The following is a 19,738-nucleotide window of genomic DNA, read 5'->3' as shown; positions in this document are numbered from 1 at the left end:
AGAGAAGCTGTCGACCTTGACTGCAGGAGTCAGATTCTGCTGGAGAACTCCGCATCTGTGCCCCGTTCTGCGAGGCGCAGAGACCTGACCTGGCTCCCTTCGGGCAAACCGCGTCGCCCCCCCACCCGCCCCCCCCTCCAAGGACTCTGCACCTTGCCTCCTTTTTGTTCTCTAACACAACGGTTCCCACCCTCGGGACTGCTCTTTGGAAACACTTGGGGAACTTTTTCCGTGCTGATACCTAAGCCCTTTCCAACCCAGAAATTCTGACTTCATAATCCAGGAGGCAGCCTGGATATCGGAATTTTTCGACACCCTGGGATGATTCTTCTCTTCGAAATCCGCCGCGCGTCCGGCCACGGCGACCAAATAAATGTCCGGCCTGTACATCTGGCCGCCAGGGGGAAAAGGCAGGAAAGAAGGAGCGCGGGCCTACGTGGCCTGCGGGAGCCCCCGGCGGCTCCACCCACTGCGCGGGCGCGGCTGACCTACCCTTGGCCTCGGGCCAGCTGCGGGAATAAACCCCTGAGCCTCGCCCGCCGCGAGCCAGTGAGGCGGTGCGCGTAGCAGGGACTGCTTCTCCGCGGACAGCGAGGGCAGCGTGTCCCGGGTGAGTTACCCGAGTCCTGATCCGGGGCCAGGGCCGGGCAAGACCTCCACGGGGACGGGGCTCCGCGCCGCGCCAGCGCCAGCGCCCGCACCCGCACCCGCACCCGCGGGCGGGAACGCTGTGACACCGTGGCGGGAGGGGGGGGGGCGGGTAGGGTGGTCGGGTGGGGGAAGGGCGCGGGCAGGTGAGCCGGAGGGAGCGCCCCTTTGTCCCCGAGATTCAGACTCGCGAGACCCAGAAGGAAGGGCTGCTAGCGTCCCCTCCCCGTCCCGGAGCAGAGGGCGGGATCCGTCCCTGGTATCCTCTTCCGTCCACGCTGCCTTGGTCCCCAGCTCTCTGCTGCTCAGTGCGTCTGCCTCTCCCTCCCCGCCCCCCCCCCCCCCCCCCCATTCATCCCATACCTCTTACCGGAGCTCTTTGCTGCCTCCTGGGCTGGGAAGAAAAAGGCACCTGCTCACATTGCCCCCAAATAGTTAAGCCTACTGTGTTTTTGTTTTTTTTTTTTTTCTTTTTGAAAATAAGCTCTGGGGCGCCTGGGTGGCTCCGTCGGTTGGGCATCCGACTTCAGCTCAGGTCACGATCTCACGGGTTTGTGAGTTTGAGCCCCGTGTCAGGCTCTGTGCTGACAGCTCAGAGCCCGGAGCCTGCTTTGGATTCTGTGTCTCCCTGTCTCTCTCTGTCCCTCCCTTGCTCTCTCTCTCAAAAAGAAATAAACTTTTTAAGAAATTTAAAACAGTATATAAAATAAAATAAGCTGTCTATACCCAACGTGGGGCTTGAACCTGCGACTCTGAGATCAAGGGTCGCCGGCTCTAACCGAGCCAGGCTCCCCCAGTTAGTTCCGCTTTTGAACCAAGTGGTGAGAGGCCGTGGGATGGAGACACCAAAGAGGTGTCTATAACCTGATCACATTCAATATGCTCTGTAACTACATAAGGCACAGTCTTGACACTGAAACTGAACCCCGCGTTTACTTTTGTTGCTAAGGATACTTCCTATAACCATCCTTTGTTGTTATGACCAGGGATTATAATTCACATGCCAGCAGGAAGTCAGTCGGAGCTCTAGCTCAGGCACAGGCATTTTGCTGCTGTTACGTGCCTGGCTTTGTTCTAACAAGGCCCCCATGTGATGAGCTTTAGGAGTAGAACCGGAGATGATGAGTAACCTGCCGGCAGGTGCTGAAATCCAGCCCAATCCCTCTTGCCCCACCCCCACCCCATGCACCCTGGAGGGAGCCATGTGCAGAGCAACGAGGACCTTTTTTTCTTTCCAATTGGCTCGGAAATTTCATAAGAGATCATCGTGGCCATATTACACACCCTATTACTTTACCTGTATTAAGTCTTTTGACTTCCACACATGCCCCCATTGGTGCCTGCTGTGGAATCCCCTTATTTAGAAGAGGAAACTGAGGCACAAGAGATAAAATCATTTTTACCAAGGTTGCCGAGAAGTCAGTGGCAGATCCAGAATTCCAACACGCACTGTCATGTTTTTTTAATGTTTATTTACTTTTGTGAGAGACAGACAGAGTGCGAGCAGTGGAGGGGCAGAGAGAGAGGAAGACATAGAATTTGAAACAGGCTCCAGACGCTGAGCTGTCAGTACAGAGCCCGACGTGGGGCTCGAACTCACAAACTGGTGAGATCATGACCTGAGCCGAAGTCGGACGCTCACAACCGACTGAGCCCCCCCCGGACGCCCCCCAGTGCACACTTTAATCTCTACACCTCACTACCTGTGCAGATCCCCAGCAGACACCCTAAACCCCAGATGCCCGGGGCAGACCTCAGGATGCCAGGCTCTTAAGAACCTAGTAAGCATCTGCCGAGACAGCAATAAGTGGTAAGACCTTGCCCCGGGTCTTAGGTCATGCCCATGTGGAGATGGTAGAGTGCTGGAGTCTAGAGCCTGTGGCATTAAGAACCTTCCCCCAGGTCAGGGGTGAGACTTCTAAGCACCCAGATGGTGCTGGAGTCCCGTGAGGAGAGACGTGGACCTCTGGCCTTTGGGCGTGGGTTTACACAGTGGTTCTCCCAGAGGGGGCATTGATAAGCTGGTGTGGGTTTCCCCCGGAAGAAGTGTTAGTGGCGACCAGGCTGCACCCCGGGGGAGGGTGCCCGGGGTGCCCTATTACTGGGGGAAGTCTGACCCTCATTGTTGTAGCTCTCAAGCCACACGCCCCGCGAGTGAGCTTAAAATAAGAGCGTGCCAACCGCCGTCTGCCCTTCAAAGCACCTTCCTTCCAAACCGCGCAGGGCCTGAGACGCCCAGTCAGTCATCCAAAGGCGACTGTGTGAAAATAAATGTGAGCAAAGACGGCGGAGACTTTGAGGGCCATTTCATCCAAAGCCTGGTGAAACCAGCACCCCGCCACATCCATGCCCCCTACCGCCAGCGCTCTAATTCTTTGGGCCGTGTTGGACACACAGGCCAAACCTTCCTCGAGCCTCAGGCTCCTTCCTCCCTCTGTCGGTCAAGCTGCTTCCAGCTCTCTCTACCGCTGGCCATTCATCAGTTGACTACTTGCTCCAATGCCACCTTCCGGCAAATCCCTCCTGTTGCTTCTTCCCCAGCACCCGGTCTAAATCAGATCTCCTGTCTACTCTCCATAGCACCCTGTCATTCTTTATTTATTTGGCTCAATGTCTGTTTCTTCAACTAACCCTTTGCTCGTGAGGGCAGAGATCATGGGAGGCTACCCACCCCCTCAGCTCCAGTGCCCAGCATCAGACCTGCCCGGCATCGGTGCTCGGCGGACGTAATAAATGAACTCAGCAGGCCCTGCGCTAAACGGCAGCCAAGGCCTTGGGTGAACCACATCCCCATTCGTTGTGATCTCCAGCTCCATCCGTAGAATGAGACAAGAAACAGCAGTTGAGCCCCCAACAATTTCCTAAGGGTCCCACCATGCCCCAAGCCCTGCTGTCGATGAACCTCTCCACCCATCGTCATGAGCCGTGACTAGTCTGTCCTCCGCCAAACTGCAAAACAAGTGACCTCCTGCTGTTCTTTAATGAAGGACACCTCCTCACCTCTTCTGTGCCTCTCAGTCGGGCACCCCGTTCAGGGAAGCTTCCCACCCCCAGCACAGTAGCCCCCCTGCTACACATGTCTTCTCACACCGTAGGAAATAAGACCTACCCTTCTTTCCCAGCGGGTCTTTCGTAAAGCATCATGTAAACTCACTCTCACTAACGTGTGAGTAACTGATAACAGGATGTAAGCCATGGCCCTGTACGAGTGACAGGGCAGGCCTTCTATTCATTCAACAAACCTATCGGGTGACTTCTGGGGGAGCAGCACTCTGAACCCGAGTCACATGATGACGTTCCCAAAGCACATATCGTGGGCCAGCATTGCACTCAAGCACATGATGCAACCAACAGGGCTTTTGTGATTACTGTTAAGAAAGGTTAACTAGGAGAAATAATTTTCTTCTTCTTCGGGTCAAATGCTGACACGGTTACAGTGCCTGGGGAGTGAACATTTCTGTCCTGTACAGCACTCAGATGTGTGCCCCGCTTGGTGCTGCGAATGAAAGTTGGCCAAGACGCAGTCCCTGTGGGCCCCCTGCCCTTTCTAAGTTCAGAATCTGCTACCAAGAGAGAAGCTTCAATTACACAGCCAGTTTCTTCCACCATCTCAGAAAGCTTGCGCTCCACGTAGATGGCGCATTCAGAGGGAATGGTCCCCGAGGTCTTTACGTGGGTCTCTCTTTCTCTGTAGGTCTCAGCCACAGCATGGCTTCCAACCTGAAGTTCACCAAGGAATTGATCACCTTCTTAGGAAAAGCAGTGATTGCTCTTCTGGAGACCCTGATTTTCACCTTCATCCCCAGACCACGGAAGAACGTTGCCGGTGAAATCGTGCTCATCACCGGTGCTGGGAGAGGACTGGGAAGGCTCTTGGCCCTCAGATTTGCCCACCTCGGATCGGTGCTGGTCCTCTGGGATGTCAACAAGGAGGGGAACGAGGAAACATGCAGGATGGCTCGGGAAGCCGGAGCCACAAGAGTCTATGCCTACACTTGCGACTGCAGCCAAAAGGAAGAAATATACCGAGTGGCCGAGCAGGTAGGTGTTGCGTCTCGCCATCTCCCGTGGGCGGTGAGCTCTCTCTACAGATTCGCTCACGTGCATCCTTCTCTTTGTCTCAACCCCTTGCTCAGTGCGGATTTGCCTGTCTCCAGCATCCCTTTAATTTAAAAAGTATCGGGGAGTGGGAACGAGGATTTTTGAGAGGTCACTGTATACAATATACCATGCTAAGCAGCCCATCTATATTGTATCATAATCTTATAAAGTGAGGTCCAATATTATCTTCATTTGACAGATAAGGAAACCGAGGCTGAGGGAGGTAAGCAGCTCACCCAAGAAACAGCTAACAAGTGGCAAAGACCGAGCTTGGCCTTGAGTCTGTTGACTCCAGCCAGAATACACCCATTACACACCAGGCAATACGGGCTGTGCTTTCCCCTGTTACAGTAGAAGAGGCAGGGGGCAGCCCCTTTCTTGGAGGGAAAAGGGGGCACAGAGATCTTGAACAATCTGCTCAGGGTCCCGGAGCTAGCACGTGACTAAGCCAGGACTCGACCCCGTTTCCTGTCTGAGTTTAAACCCAGCTATTTCCACCACACCACAGTGCCTTTCACGTGAATGTATATTTCGCCTAAATAGTCATGAGAAAAACAGAATATTGTATTCATCCCAAAGACCCTTGACCACAGTTGCTCCTTAGGCGGTGATACCGCTGCCCGTGCAAAGAAGGCTGGCAGGACGTCACCACTCCAGCAGGCAACGGTAAGGGTTTCCTTAGTGCGTGGAGGCACATAGTCGCACGATGGCTGCCTCCTCTCCCTCATGAGGATTTCTGTCCCCTCGCGTCGGCATGAGTACTCCACACATCACTGTCCTGGGCCGCCCTTGTGGCAACACCCAGAATTCCCCAGTTTAGTGAGAAGGAAGGAACCCGCCACGTTGGAATGTTCTGGCACAATCTCTAGGCCCTGAGTCGAATCCCCTTTGCTGCTTCCCACCTCACTGTCTCCTGGTAAGGTTGGCAGGTCACCGGCTGGTGGGTGTGCTTTGAAGTTTTGTTTCAGTTTTCCGCATCGGTAACTGCAGCCTCCGTCGCAGGCAGCCCGGTACAATGCGGGGACCCAAACCTGACAAGCGCGTGCCTCCCTCGAAGCACAAGTATGTCTCTGCTATTGCTGAGCTCACAGCTTCACCCCTGGGCACTTAAAGCACCGATCCCCTGGCATGTTCACTCGCGCCAACTGCAAACAACTCCTCTCAGCACTCCTCATGTTTACTTATTTTTGAGAGAGCGAGAGAGACAGGATCCGAAGCGGGCGCCAGGCCCCGCGCTGTCGGCACAGAGCCCTACACGGGGTACGAACCCACGATCCCACAAACTGTGAGATCGTGACCTGAGCCAAAGTTCAGTGCTTAACTGACAGGCGGGCACAGCTTGTGTGGGAATGTCACTAGACCTGTCAGCCGGGGTCTGTGGCCACATTCTTACAGTGAGGAGCGTAGTGATTGCAGAAGAAGGAAACTAGTTAAAAACTAGAGTCGGTGGCCTTTACCTTAGATGCTACCCTCTGTTTCTTGTACACGATACTGACAAGCTTACTCTCATCCCATGGGTGAGCATTTTATTAGGCTGTCATTGGTCAGTAATAAATATGTAAGTCACATACAGTTAAACCTGGTCCCTTTGGCTCTAATGTGGCAGGGGCTGAATACTCATGATGTCTTTCCAAGTTTAATTTAAAGGGAGAAAGCAGACTTTGGAACAAGAGAGTCCTTTAAAAGAAAAAAAAAATAGATGAAGATCAACCTATATGCTAAATAGATAAATCAATAGGAAGGAAGGTTATTCACGTGAAAAATCTTATCACGGATGCTTAGCCCCGTACATTTAAAGTATGATTCATAGAGATATAATTTTCATATACTGCAAAGATACAAGCCTAAATGCCATTTAAGAAAAAAAATTTAATGTAATTAATTAATTAATTAATTTAATTTTTATTTAATTTATTTATTTTTGAGAGACAGAGAGAGACAGAGCATAAGTCACCGGTGGGGGAGGGGGGTGCAGAGAGAGAGGGAGACACAGAATCCGAGGCAGGCTCCAGGCTCTGAGCTGTCAGCACAGAGCCCAATGCGGGGCTCGAACTCATGGGCCATGAGATCATGACCTGAGCCGAAGTCGGAGGCTCAACAGACGCAGCCACCCAGGCGCCCCTGGAGGCCATTTTGAAATTAAAGTCGGATGTTTATTCGGTCAAGTGTTTGAGAGCACGCTTGATCTATGTGAGAGGCCACAGTGGACATACATGCCCCTGTTTATTTCCCTTGGATGTCACTTCTAGCCTTGCCAGCCCTGACTCTGAGCTAACGCGTCAGCCTCTAATGCTAGTACTGTCTTCCGGTCCACAGCCCGGACCAGCTTTTCTTTTTTTCTTTCTTTTTTTTTTTTTCAGTTGAGTGTAGCTGACACACAATGGCACACTGGCTTCAGGTGTCCAACATGGTGACGTGGTAACACTGTTATGGGTCACGGCCCACTCACCACAGGTGTGGTGTCACCGTGCAACACTACCACAGTACCATTGGCGACATTCCTCGCGCTGTGCCTTCCGTTCCTGTGGTTTACTCATTATTCCGTGACCGGAAGGCCGTACCTGACTCTGCCTCAGGTAGGGCTGGTTGTGGCTAGCCTTGACAGCCGTTCAGCTTGAACTTGGTGACGTATTTTAGCTACTCTCCAAATAAAACTCTAATTTAGATTGTTTTGGATGCTTTTATCTGAAAACTCTACCATGAAGCGTGAGCTTTTCTTAGTCTGTATTTCGTCCTAAGGTTTTTCCCTAGGCCACCCATCTAGTTGGGTAACAAATAAATACCCAACACATCAGCCTCGTTGCTAGGACCCACAACCTCAGATGACAGACAGCCTCAGGTGGTGTCAGTAATATGCCCCCCTCTGTGCCGACTGCACCCATATACACAGGTGCACACATGCGCACACACACACACACACACACACACACACACAGAGCTAGAGATGTGAGAGTACTGCGTGAGCTTCCTGTTGAGCATGGGGCACCTGCAGCCGGTGGCTGTCGCTGACCTGGGGACAGAGGCCCTGCTGTGTGATACAGATCACAGTGATGAAATTCAGAACACAGAAGGGAGCAGAGGGGCACCACCCTCTCGCGTGGCCAATCCTGGAAAATCCCGTGCTCACTTCTGCCAGTAGAGCCAAGATGACAAGCTAAAGATTCACCGTAAGCGGAAGGCCCCAGAGTCACACCCAGACATTTTATTTCTGAAATAAAAGTTACTGAGTGCCTACTCGGGCCGGCAAATGGAGCCCATTCAGATCCTCTCTTGACACATCTTAGCACCCAGAAGCCTGTGTCAGGGAGAAGAAAACCAGCCCACTAGCCCAAGCAGGACAGACAGGTTCTGCGCTGTGCCTCGAGTGTAAAACGTGTTTAGGAATTTTGTGCTTCCTCCACACCCTCCTGCTCCGCCCCCCTCTCAGTGTGGGCTGGGTCTTAATTTATATGTCATGCCTGTAATGCCTTATGTCCTGTCACAGTGATTGAACTCACCTGCTACATACACAGAGCCTGCAACAAAGCGACTGATCGCTTAAGTATGAGGATAGCTCTAACCGCTCTGTTAAGGCTGACGACCCTGCAGTGTTGGAACCGTCCTAAGAAGGGGGGCGTGGAGGGGGGAAGAAATGAGAAGAAAACCATCAGACTTGGATCTCTGATGCTCTGCAAACTCAGCAAGGGAAATGAAACGTGCTTTGTTTGCAAAAGACGTAAACCCCATCTGTGTTAACAAGGATAAGAAGCGTCTAAAAACTATGGGAAAATTAAACTTCGATCATGTAAGGAATTACTCTATGGGTGGTGTGGCTCTTGTTACTCAATTCAGGTTAAAAAAGAAGTCGGCGATGTCTCCATCCTGATCAACAATGCCGGAGTTGTGACAGGTGGCGATTTCCTCAACTGCCCAGATGACCTGATAGAAAAGTCTTTAGATGTGAATTTCAAAGCGCATTTATGGGTAATTATTTTTTCGTCTCATAACAAATATACAGTTACTCGGAATTTAGACGTACTTCCTCTTATTCTCTTACAATTGTATTCACGTGTAAATAAAGCACAGTCTTCTCGGTTTTAGACTCCTGATCCAAATTAGCCTGCACTTGCCTGAGACCCTGCTCAGGAATCTTGCAAAGACACAACTTTGCCCATGTCTTTACTATCATTTATCGATCGCCAGCCTATCCTAGGCACCTCCTGCGTAATCCTTGATACAGCTCAATGAAATAAGGGATCAGAGGAGTTAAAAGATTTGCTCAAATCTACACAGAAATGACACCACATACATGACCAGGCTGACCTTATCATTTGCCTAAGTTGGAACTCTTTTGAAAGTGGAGGAGGTAAAAAATCTAGAAATAACAAAAAATAAAATAAAATAAAGTGGAAGAGGGCATTATTAATAAGCAGGCATTAATCAGGTCTATTCTGGGCAAACCAAGAATGGCTCAGTATCCAATCCAACACCTGGCTCAGTATCCAATCAAGCAAAGGAAAGTTTCTTCCTGTAGCCTCGGTGACATTAAAGGGCACAGCACAGGTACCATGGACGTTAAGGGGCACAGCTCCTGATCTTCAGAGGTGATGGTCTTCCTTGCAGAAGTTGTGTTTTCCTGGTCTTTGCTGAAGCCCGTCTTGCCATGCCTCCGCACCCACTCACATGCCCCGGCTTGCCTCTCCCTGTTCCTGTTGCCCTGGGCGGCGTCTCTGCTGGGAGGGAGTATTTGCTGGAGACTCCTGAGCTCCCCTCTCCTCACGCTTTCCCACCTGACCCCCCACCCAACTCCCATGTGGTGGCCTTCAAATGTTATTTTTCTGTCCCCTAGTTTCACCAAAAAGCATCCTTGCGTGGTGGTATTTTTGGCATTCTGTATCGTTTCCAGGAGAAAGATGGAAACATCCAGAACTAAGCGGCCGCCACGTTCCTTCAGGAGCTACTGCAAGTGATTTATGTTGCCCTGTCCCAAATGTCCCTCTCCTTCTTTAGAATGAAATGAGATTATTCAGCCAGAATGAAGATAAAGCCATAATCTCATGTTGGGTTCTTTTTCCTCCTCTCTGTTGTCCTTGGTCTTTTCCTTCTCTCTCCCTCTTCCTTTAGTTGTCCCCACAATGCTGGCGTGTCCCTGCCCCACATTAGCCTCACTCTTGACACTCTGTCTGGGCAAGTCTGCATACATTCTTTGAGCCTCTGCACGGAGCAGGCACTTACTTGCTAGAGGGTCAGAGAGCTCATGGTGACCATGCTCCCAAGGGATGCGTCCCCAGGAAGAAGTGACTCACCTCAGACTGTCGGAACTCAGGGGGCTTTTTATTATGCTGCACTGTTGGCTCATTTTGTTTTTCCACCTCTCCCTACATGTTAGTTTCTTTCTGACACTCATTGCGATGCACGCAAACGTTCTTTGACTTTTATAAGAAATCCCTTTTCTCATATTTATCCGTATTACTCACATTTGAAAGTAAATATGAAACATAAATTCATGTAAGTATGCAGTTATTCCTGTTTAATGAATTACTTTTTTGTTGTAGAATATATCTTCTATCAAAGCTCATTTCTCTCTCCTTTACCTTCTTTCTTTCCAGGTCCCAAATCAAAAGTGAAGGTGTTCTGTAGTACTGAGACACAGCATAGGTCCTCTTTTTCTAGCATATTCTCTTTAATGACATGACATACAAATAAGAAACCATTATTCAAAGAAGTAGAGATGAATTTCAAGACGAAGTGATGTTTTTATTTAGTTTTTTAAGTTTATTTATTTTGAGAGAGAGAGCACACACTCACGCACACACACACGTGTGTGAGCAGGGGAGGGGCAGAGAGAGGGAGAGAGAGAATCCCAAGCAGGCTGTATGCTGTCAGTGCAGAGCCCGACTCGAGGCTCGATCCCGTGAACCATGAGATCACGACCTGAGCCAATATCACTTAACCAACTAAACCACCCAGGCACCCCGAAAGTGGAATTTTTAAACCAAAGCCAACAGCGGTGTGTCTGATGAACAATATTCAGAAAAATTTGAAATTCAAACATGACCGAAGTTGGGGGAGAAAGGCAATATTAATCTGAATAATCATGTCTCCGAGTACTCTTACTGGTTTATGGATTGTCCCCACCATAGTTCAGGCTGTCCTGTACAGCTTCAATTACTGTCTGAATAGTGTGTTTTTGAAAGTCAAATGTGAGCAAAATGTAAGTCTGAATAAATTATTTTTAATAATATTAGAACTGCCATCAGAAAAATATTGATTTAAAGGTTAAACAAGTTAAGAAGCTTACTTTCCAGATGTTTAAATTTTTATATCCCCGTGCCTTCAGGTATTTTTATGAACTTAAAAGACTTTCCTCGTCATACAGAAACGTCTGAAAAAAAGTATAAAAGGTTAACAGTCTTCTTTGCCTTTCTTAGACGTATAAATGCTTTCTACCTGCTATGATAGCTAATGATCATGGCCATTTGGTTTGCATTTCAAGTTCAGCTGGATTAATTGGAGTAAATAAACTGGCAGGTAAGAGAAATGTAATATTTTGCACTCACAAACTCTTTTATAACTTGTCTTACTCAGCTCTGAATAATCAACATTGACCTCAGGTACTAATGATAAAGGGGAATAAATCAAGAGATATATTCCACAAGGTAAGTGGTGGAGAACACTGTGCCTCAAAACTGCCCATCAGATATGCTTACACAAACTTGAACTCTGTACTTTGGGATCGTTGGGTCCACGCAATCCCCTGGAATGAAAAAAAAAAGAGAAAGAGGAGCGCCTGGGTGGCTCCGTCACTCAAGCGTCCGACTCTTGATTTCAACTCAGGTCATGATCTCACAGTTCACGAGATCGAGCCCTGCCTCAGGCTGTGTGCTCTGTGGAACCTGCTTGAGATTCTCTCTCTCCCTCTCTCTCTGCCCCTCCCCTGCTTGTGCCCCCTCTCTCTCTCTCTCTCAAAATAAATAAACATTTAAAAGAGAGAAAGAAAGAGAGAGAGACACCTGACTGCTAATTTTTTTATACAAGTGGTTAGCATAGTTCCCCCCCCCCCCCCCCGCCAAATCCCCCTGATACTGTTATCAGGATGGTGAGGAGAAGCACTGGGCCTTCGGAAGTTTCCATCGAGCGGTCCCCTTCGGCTGTGGGTCTGGAGAAAGTTTCTCCAGCCCAAGAAACCGAAAATCAACCTCTCTGCTTTTCCGCTGGTTGAAGACTCGCGGCTCAAGACGGTGCACAGCGGTCTTAACACAGTTCGAATCGGTTCCGCGAACCGGGTTTTCAGAACCACTGGCCACCCCAGATGCTACCCGTCTACACACACCTCCCTGAACGCAGGACCTCCTTTCCTCCAGCCTCCTTGGAATCCACCGCATTTTGTTATTACCTCACGGGTCTTTGGACTCACACGGGGCTGTTTGCAGCTTCTCTGAGTCCTTTCCCTGGCACATCTGTCTAAAGATGCAAGACCGTCCGGCGCCCTGTTCACCTTAGGAACGTGTGAGCTTTTTATAATCCCCACGGTGTTCTCTTGGCTCCCCGGCAGCAGAATCCCCAGGCGTGCCATTTAGGATCCAGGCTGCCCGAGTCCCGGGCCGTATGGGCTCATCTGAATCTCAGAGATCAAGGGGCTCAGTGAACCGCATTTACACCAAATGACTCAGAGGACCCTGGAAGCTGCTTGGGACTCCCCCTCTCCCCTCCCCTCCCCCCACCGGCTAACCCGTGGCCAATCTGGGGACCCGAGTCTTGCTGGTTGCGGTAGCTGCTTTCCCTCCAGAACAACGATGAACAACAGGTTTGCCCCTTCTGATTGTGTGAGGAAAAGGAAAGTCAAAGTCTACCGAAATGCCTTTTCTTCTCCAAACGTTTCCACGCCTCGAGTTCAAAATCTATGTTGTTTTAACGTTCCCTGGGTCTAGCTTGGCCATCTAGCACGATGAGTAATTCCATTCCTCTGGAGTGAGTGTAAACCAAAAGCCCACCAAGGACGTGAAGGCCACTTCCCATTCACCCTGCATCTGCAGGATGCGTAAGAGGTAGAGGTTGACGTTCTCCAGAAGAGTCGGAAGAAAGAGTCATAGTTAGGAAAAAACTTGATCTGAGGGTCGTGACCCACGTTGATCTCTTCAGCCTGGACTCTACCTCCTGTATTATTTTATTTATTCTTACGTGTGTCTCCCCGCCCTGATTGTGTTGAAATTCTTTGGGACGGGGACTAGTTGCACATGCTGTGCCCTGCGTAACAGCTAGCGGAGGGTCTGACGACCCGTCGAGGTGAAAGTGAAAGTGAAGTCTAGCATTGTGACCCTCCGGAGGCACCCCCGAGCCCCGCTTCTCCGGGAGGGCCCTTGGTCCTTGTCAACCAGCCTGGAAGTGACAGCGTTCCTTCCCACTCGCCCCTCGCTTGCTGCAGTGGGCACAGACCAAGGCCATACAAACTAACTCTGAACTTGTCCCATCCTTTGTTGGTATTAGTGTTGGGAGGAAACCTCGATGTAATGCCGTTTGAAAACTCCAGTATAGACATCAGTGTCGTTTGCCTTTTTCAGATTACTGTGCAAGTAAATTTGCAGCCTATGGATTTGCTGAATCTGTATTTATAGAAACAATAGTCCAGAAACTAAAGGGGGTCAAGACCACTATTGTGTGCCCATTTTTTATAAACACTGGAATGTTTGAAGGTTGTTCTACTGTGTAAGTACGTCCTTTGATTTTAAGAAAAACTACATTTTAGGGGGGGCGCCTGGGTGGCTCAGTCAGTTGAGTTTCCGACTTGGGCTCAGGTCATGATCTCACAGTTTGTGGGTTCGAGCCCCACATTGGGCTCTGTGCTCACAGCTCAGAGCCCGGGGCCTGCTTCGGATTCTGTGTCTCCCTCTTTCTCTGCCCCTCCCCCACTCATGCTCACTCTCTCTCTCTCTCTCTCAAAAATAAACACTGAAATTTTTAAAAAATAAATAAATAAATAAATAAAACTACATTTTTAAAAATGATGGACCACCTATTTTATTTTATTCTATTTGTTAATGTTCTTTAAAAAGGTATTCAGATTCAGCCTGATCTATAATTGGTTTCAGAATTTTTTTCTTTCTTCAGATGTCTTTGTGTTGAAGATATTGAGTTTACTGTGGATGCTTTCTCAAGGCTGGGTCCAGCTCCTACCACCCCTGGAACCGGACCTACCCCCCCCCCCCACACACACACACCCCCACCACCATTCCTGGCCTCACTCTCTGTCTGCCACCAAACTCTGTCCTGCCCCCTTCCCTGTCTCCATGGAAAGACTGAGAATCACTGAAGGGACACAGATGCCCAAATCTGCATCTCATGGAGATGACGGGCAGCTATTTAATATGGCTTCACCTCGCTGCATATTGTGACCTGAGTGTATGAGTTAGAATCCTCTTGTGCCATTTCAAATTAAAGTTGTTATTATCGTGTTGATAATAAAGCAGTAAATCTAGAAATAGGTCAAATTGGCAGGGAAAGAAGCAAGCAATAATGTCTTATAATCTTTCTTATCCCTGATTTGTGAGATTTATTATTATTAATTTATTAACTTGGGCTTTTTTGTTTTTGCTTTTTTTCACTCCCTAGCCGTCCTTTTCTGTTACCGATTCTGGAACCAGAATACGTGGTTGAAAAGATAGTCGATGCTATCCTGAAAGAGAAAGTGTACTTATATGTGCCAAGGTTTTTATACTTCGCAATGGTTCTTAAAAGGTAAGGATATCACCTTCCTATGACTTCTCTAATAAGCCAGTCAATAACTTATCCCATACCAGGAGGGGCCACTGAAAAACTGTCTGTTAAAGGACTGATCTTTGATCCCTTCATTGTGTCTATTTGCTGACATGATCTCAAATTCCCATAGTTGGCAGTGTTTCCCCGTGAGAGTCTAGAGAATGCAATTGGATTCTTCCCGCCCTCTTAGTATTGCATTATGGTCAAAAAGAAGTGTATTTCCTGAATGATCTGTGGACAGACTGAAGTGATTTTTTTTTTTTTTTTTTAAGGAGAGATGATTTTTCTTGTGGGCATCATAGAATAATCGTGTTGGAACAGATAGTGTGTCCATGCTTCCTCGAGGACAGAGCCCCAAAGTTAAGGCCAGATAATAAGCCAAACATTTCAGGAATCTGTGGTATGGGTAAAGCTGGCAGTTGAAGGATAAATTTGGAGTATAAGATGGTTAAAAAAAAAAATGGGGGGGGGGGCGGGAAACCTGAGAACATAACGACCTCTCGGATGCACAAGAGAGCATCCTTGCTTGTTCTCCCTGCCCCCCATTGGGTTTCGGTGCTGAGACTCCCCATTGGGTTTCGGTGCTGAGACTCCCCATTGGGTTTCAGCGCCGAGACCTTCAGCGGCACTTTGTGGGCACGGGACCCCAGTTACAGGAACTGTGATGCCATATTGCTGCAGCTACTGCCGATCCCCACTCTCTCCATTCATTTTCTGGACTGTAACAGGTCATCCAATTACACTCCCCCCCTCCCCCCCCCAGCCCCGCCCCCAGGGAATGTGCTTCCTGCTTTGCAAGGAAGCACATTCCATTACTGAACCACTCCCCCGCCGTGGCCTTGAAATCTGTGTTGTTTTAACGTTCCCTGGGTCTAGCTTGGCCATTTGGCACGATGAGCAATTCCAGTCCTCCGGGCAACGGTTGCTCATTATATGAACGTAGATATCATGGCTGGCAGCCATTGTCCCTCTTGCCTAAGGAAGCGCCTTTTTCTTTGCAGCTCATTGTATCTGCTTTGTGCAACACCCCGATATCATTCCTACATCCTTTTGCTGGCCAGGCTTCACTTAGCACAAGAGTGGTACTGTGCCTGTGCTATTTAGTGTACCTCCCCTAGCTCTGCGGTGTGCATGTCAGGGTTGACGGGGTCTGTGCTCTGCTAGGAAAGGTGAGCAGGGGTGGAGATGGTGAGTAGCCCTCCGCTGGATATTGCCAAAGGTCTGGAGACCTATTACATCTAATCCTCACAGGAGTCCCAAAAAAGAAAGATCGATGACTGGTTTCACACCTGTAGGAACAGGCTCCAGGGCTAAGTCATGTGCCTGAGCTGGCATATAAGTGACCGAGCTAGGACTCAAGGCAGGCTCGTCCAAATCCGCCAGATTTCCCTGCTTCCCAGCAATCATTACATAGCGCAGTGGAGCTTTGGACACTGACATGAGGGGGGAGACAAGTGAATGCAAATAAAGCGAGGAGAGGTAGAGAGACTCCGGGCAAGTGTCCTCCCACGTAGTAGACAAATCCTGGGTGGCCCTGAAGCATGCACACGAATGTGTGCCTATGCCAATGACTTCAGCTACAACAAGTCAGTGACACTGCACTTCAACTGAACTGGCAAAGGTGCTTTCATGGTAATAACCGAGGAACCTTCTCTTGTGTTCTCTTTAGTGTCTTGCCTGTCAAGATAGCGTTGCTTCTGTCTGACTTTATGGGCGTCTTTAACATAATGGATGGCTTCGTTTGCAAGAAAAAGAAACACTAAAGACCAGCTCCACAGCCAATACCATCCGATACCCAGTGGTGCATGATGCTTATTTCGATGGAGAACAGCATTTTTGTCCAACAGGATGTATCTGGAACCTACAAGTACCCTTCTTTTTCTGTTATCTAGACTCGTATTTTCAACTGATGCCTTTGCAAATAATGTTGCTATCTGCTTTTTGGCTAGGTTATTCTTTTTTTAATTAAAAAAAAATAGCCCGTTTTTGTCAAGTCTGCTTGCAACAGATGGGTAAGAAAAATAATCCTCTCTCTCACGAACTGCCCTTCACTTTGGTCACGGGGGGGAGGTGGCTCAAGTGAAGCAGGGAACTGGAGTGAGAGGTGAGGAGCATGAATGAGTACAGTAAAACCTTGCACTGCAAGTAACTTGTTCCGCAAATGTTCCACAAGATGAGCAAACATTCCTAATAAGTTTTGACGTGATAAAGGAACGATGTCTTGCAATACGCGTAGTATGTGACAGCGAATGTCACGCGATCACGACTTAGCCAGTGGTTCTGGAAATTCGCTTTGAGGTACAAGTGCTTTTGATTACAAGCACGCTTCCGGAACAAATTATGCTCGCAAACCAAGGTTTTACTGTAGATTGCTAGAATGCCCTCTTTACGGAGGACACAGGGCTCTGGGTTCTCTATCACCCTGCTCTCAGCCTTGGCCTTTTTGAGCCTATGCCACCAGGTGTAGGACAGGCCAGCCTGCCGTGTCCTTCTTCCCAACACAGTCACACCAACGCTGACTGCTTAATGCCCTGCGTGCTCACAGACTAAGTGCCAGTGCTGCTGAGTGTACATCAGGAGCCACTGTGTCAGGAAGCCTTCCTGCACATTCCCTGAATGAACTTGGGAGACAGTGACTCTAGCCCAAAGTCTACACAGGAGCACATTTTTTTCCCTCGAAGAGCTCAAAGAATGGTTGCTTCTGACTCTGAAAATGACATTGCTACTGAGCTAGTTTAACTGCTGCCTGTTAGTCCAGAAAACATATCCATGTGGTTAATTTCAAATGTTTAATTTAGCGCTTCAGGTTGGGGTTCGTGTTGTATTTTTCCACAGAACGGGCAATTCTACGCGTTGGTGTTCGTCGATGCTGCCTTTATCTCAAATCTGTTGTATTCTTGCAGCTTAATGGCCTGGCCAACTGCTCTCATGATTTGGATATTAACTATAAAAGCAAGGTTAAGAAAACTGTGTTCATTACCGTATCCCTGGAACTCCTTCGCAGCCTGGGAGGGGGCGCCTGCCTCGGGAGAAAAACAGCAGCCTTTGTCTCTTACCTTCCTTTGTACCGGGAGCAGGAAAGGATGAGAAGTGCTTTGGAAGACCCTGTGAGAGTCAAAATAAACAAGTCGTGAACGTCGTGGGGTAAGATGCTCTTAGAAAGGCAGTGGTCTCAGGCAGTGTGGAATCAGTGGAACCCACTGCGGACTGATTTATCTTGAGCCGCCTGCATGATTCTGACTCTGCCCCTGTATTTCCGTTTCATTCAGAAAGCCTTAAAGAAAGGGGGGAGGGGGGGAACCTTGTTTTAGAATAATAAAAGCAATAGCTAAGGTTTCATTGTGCCTGGCACGAAGCTATGCGCTTTGCACACATTGTTTCGCTAAACAAGCCTGTCACACCATTTCTCAAAGAATAATAAAGGTATTTGGGGTATGCCAAAGAATAAAAGGCATTTTATTTCACAAGAGGGACATCCTACTCAACTGCAGATGTGTACTGAGCGACTCAAAAGGCCCTCTTAGCCTAACCAGCTAATGTTCCAAATCCTTGCTTAACAAGGTTAATTAAGAGAGAGGCACAATATCGCTCCTATATTACGATTCCAAAAGCGTATATTCTAGGGGCCTGTCTATTTAGCTGAAGAATAAAGAAGAGACTCGAGGGATTTAGGAGAACAAAGGTCTGGGGTATAGCGGGCAGCCACCACATCGTAACAGCATTAACAGCAATTATTTCTAATTGGAGTGCATCTTGGCGGGACCTCTACAAAGGCCTGAAATTCAATTGTGGTTTTACAGTACCCATAAAATTGTCTAAACAAATTCAGATTTACTTGAAGAGCTCATATGAGAAGAGAGCGCATGTAAATGAGAGGGTTCCAGAGGGTAATGTGCACCAAGGTGACCTAATACAACGGGGAGCAAGTGTTCTCACTTGAACCGGGTTTCGCACCGGCCGTCGTTTGAAATGGAGTCCTAATGAAGCCATGATCAAGAGCCCAACACGGGCGCAACCCTTGAGAAAGGTTCAAGGACGAGAGCTGTACCCCAGGACCGGGCACTCTGCCCTCCAGGATGACGTCATCTAGCGTCCCATAGTCCCCACGCTGCTCAAGAACCGAGAAGAACTCGGTATTCTGAGCTTGGCTGGATAAAAATAGGTGACCGTGTCCTTTTCCTTGTTCATTTGGTGATGCAGTAGGAGTCAGCTCAGGCTGCCGCGCAAAATTCCACAGACTGGGTGGCTTCGACCACAGAAATTTATTCTCTCGTAGTGTTAGAGGCTGGGAAGTCCAAAATCGAGATGCCAGAGAACACTGTTTCTGGTGAGGACTCTCTTCCCGGCTTGCAGACGGCCTCTTTGCACTGTGTCTTCACACGGCCCTTCTTCCATGTGCGGGCACCGAGCGAGACCTGTAGCTGTTCCTCTTCCTATAAGGCTACTTATAGGTCACTACTCCCCTCACGAGGGCCCCCCTGCCTGATCGGATCTGTCCTTGATTGCCTCCCCAAATCTCCATCTCCAGGCACCCCCACACTGCGGGTTTGAATGAATTCGGAGAGATGTAAACAGTCCATGCCGACGCCAAGATAGAAAAGGAACTCCAGGCCATGAGCGATCTCTACGCTCCCACCGCGTCCTACCGCTGAGGGGGTCGCAGTTTGTCAAAGGAAAGCAGTTCGAATCTTGGAGGTGGAGTGAATTGGAGGTACCTGAAACACAAAGCAAAACTAAACCAATCCCAAGCTCTGAGAGTCAGCCCTCGAGAGAAACATGACCAAGAATTGGGGCCAGCAGACCACAGCCGAGGCGACGCAAGATGCCCCAGGCGGAATGGTTCTGTGAAGAGATCTTGGGGCGGCCTAGGCACCTTCATTTCCAGGATAGTGACCTGTCTGGGGTTGATCCAGACACCCCCAGCTCGCTCTCCACCCCCCCCGCCCATCACTCACTCTTCCCCAAGGGTAACCGCTCCTACCTCACCAAGAAAGTTGAATCCGACAAGTACAAACTCCCTCAGCGACCCAAACCAATATCTTCAGGGGCATTTCTTTCTGCCTCCACTTCCCCTCTTGTCCTTAGCCTCCAAGGAGGCAGTGAACCCGCTTGGGCTGACCCTGTGGCCTGTGCCCTCCACCCAGAGCCTTCCAGGGCTTTCTTGGAGGCACCTTCTTGCACACCCTCAACCTCTCCACCAAGAGTTGCCCCCCGCATCCCGTAGGCACACTAAACACCATGCAAAACTTCAAAA

The 19,738-nt window shown here is 49.2% G+C and overlaps 1 protein-coding gene across 2 annotated transcripts; it reads left to right on the top strand.

Moving 5' to 3' along the window:
• The first annotated feature begins 507 nt into the window (after positions 1-507).
• On the top strand, positions 508-18,667 carry SDR16C5 (short chain dehydrogenase/reductase family 16C member 5). 2 transcript variants are annotated; one of them, XM_042924171.1, is made up of 7 exons: positions 508-610; positions 4,343-4,689; positions 8,581-8,712; positions 11,160-11,259; positions 13,290-13,434; positions 14,338-14,463; positions 16,154-18,667. In XM_042924171.1, exons 2-7 carry the CDS (start codon positions 4,357-4,359, stop codon positions 16,245-16,247), a joined length of 930 nt encoding a protein of 309 aa, XP_042780105.1. In that variant the 5' UTR covers positions 508-610; positions 4,343-4,356; the 3' UTR covers positions 16,248-18,667. The 2 variants fall into 2 exon arrangements, with proteins under 2 accessions (XP_042780105.1, XP_042780106.1); XM_042924172.1 differs by lacking the exon at positions 8,581-8,712.
• The last annotated feature ends 1,071 nt before the right edge of the window (positions 18,668-19,738 follow it).

This window comes from Panthera leo, chromosome F2 (assembly GCF_018350215.1).
Source record: "Panthera leo isolate Ple1 chromosome F2, P.leo_Ple1_pat1.1, whole genome shotgun sequence".
NCBI lineage: Eukaryota > Metazoa > Chordata > Mammalia > Carnivora > Felidae > Panthera > Panthera leo.
The sequence above is the reverse complement of the archived record's forward strand: the minus strand, read 5'-3'. Positions and strand labels throughout refer to the sequence as shown.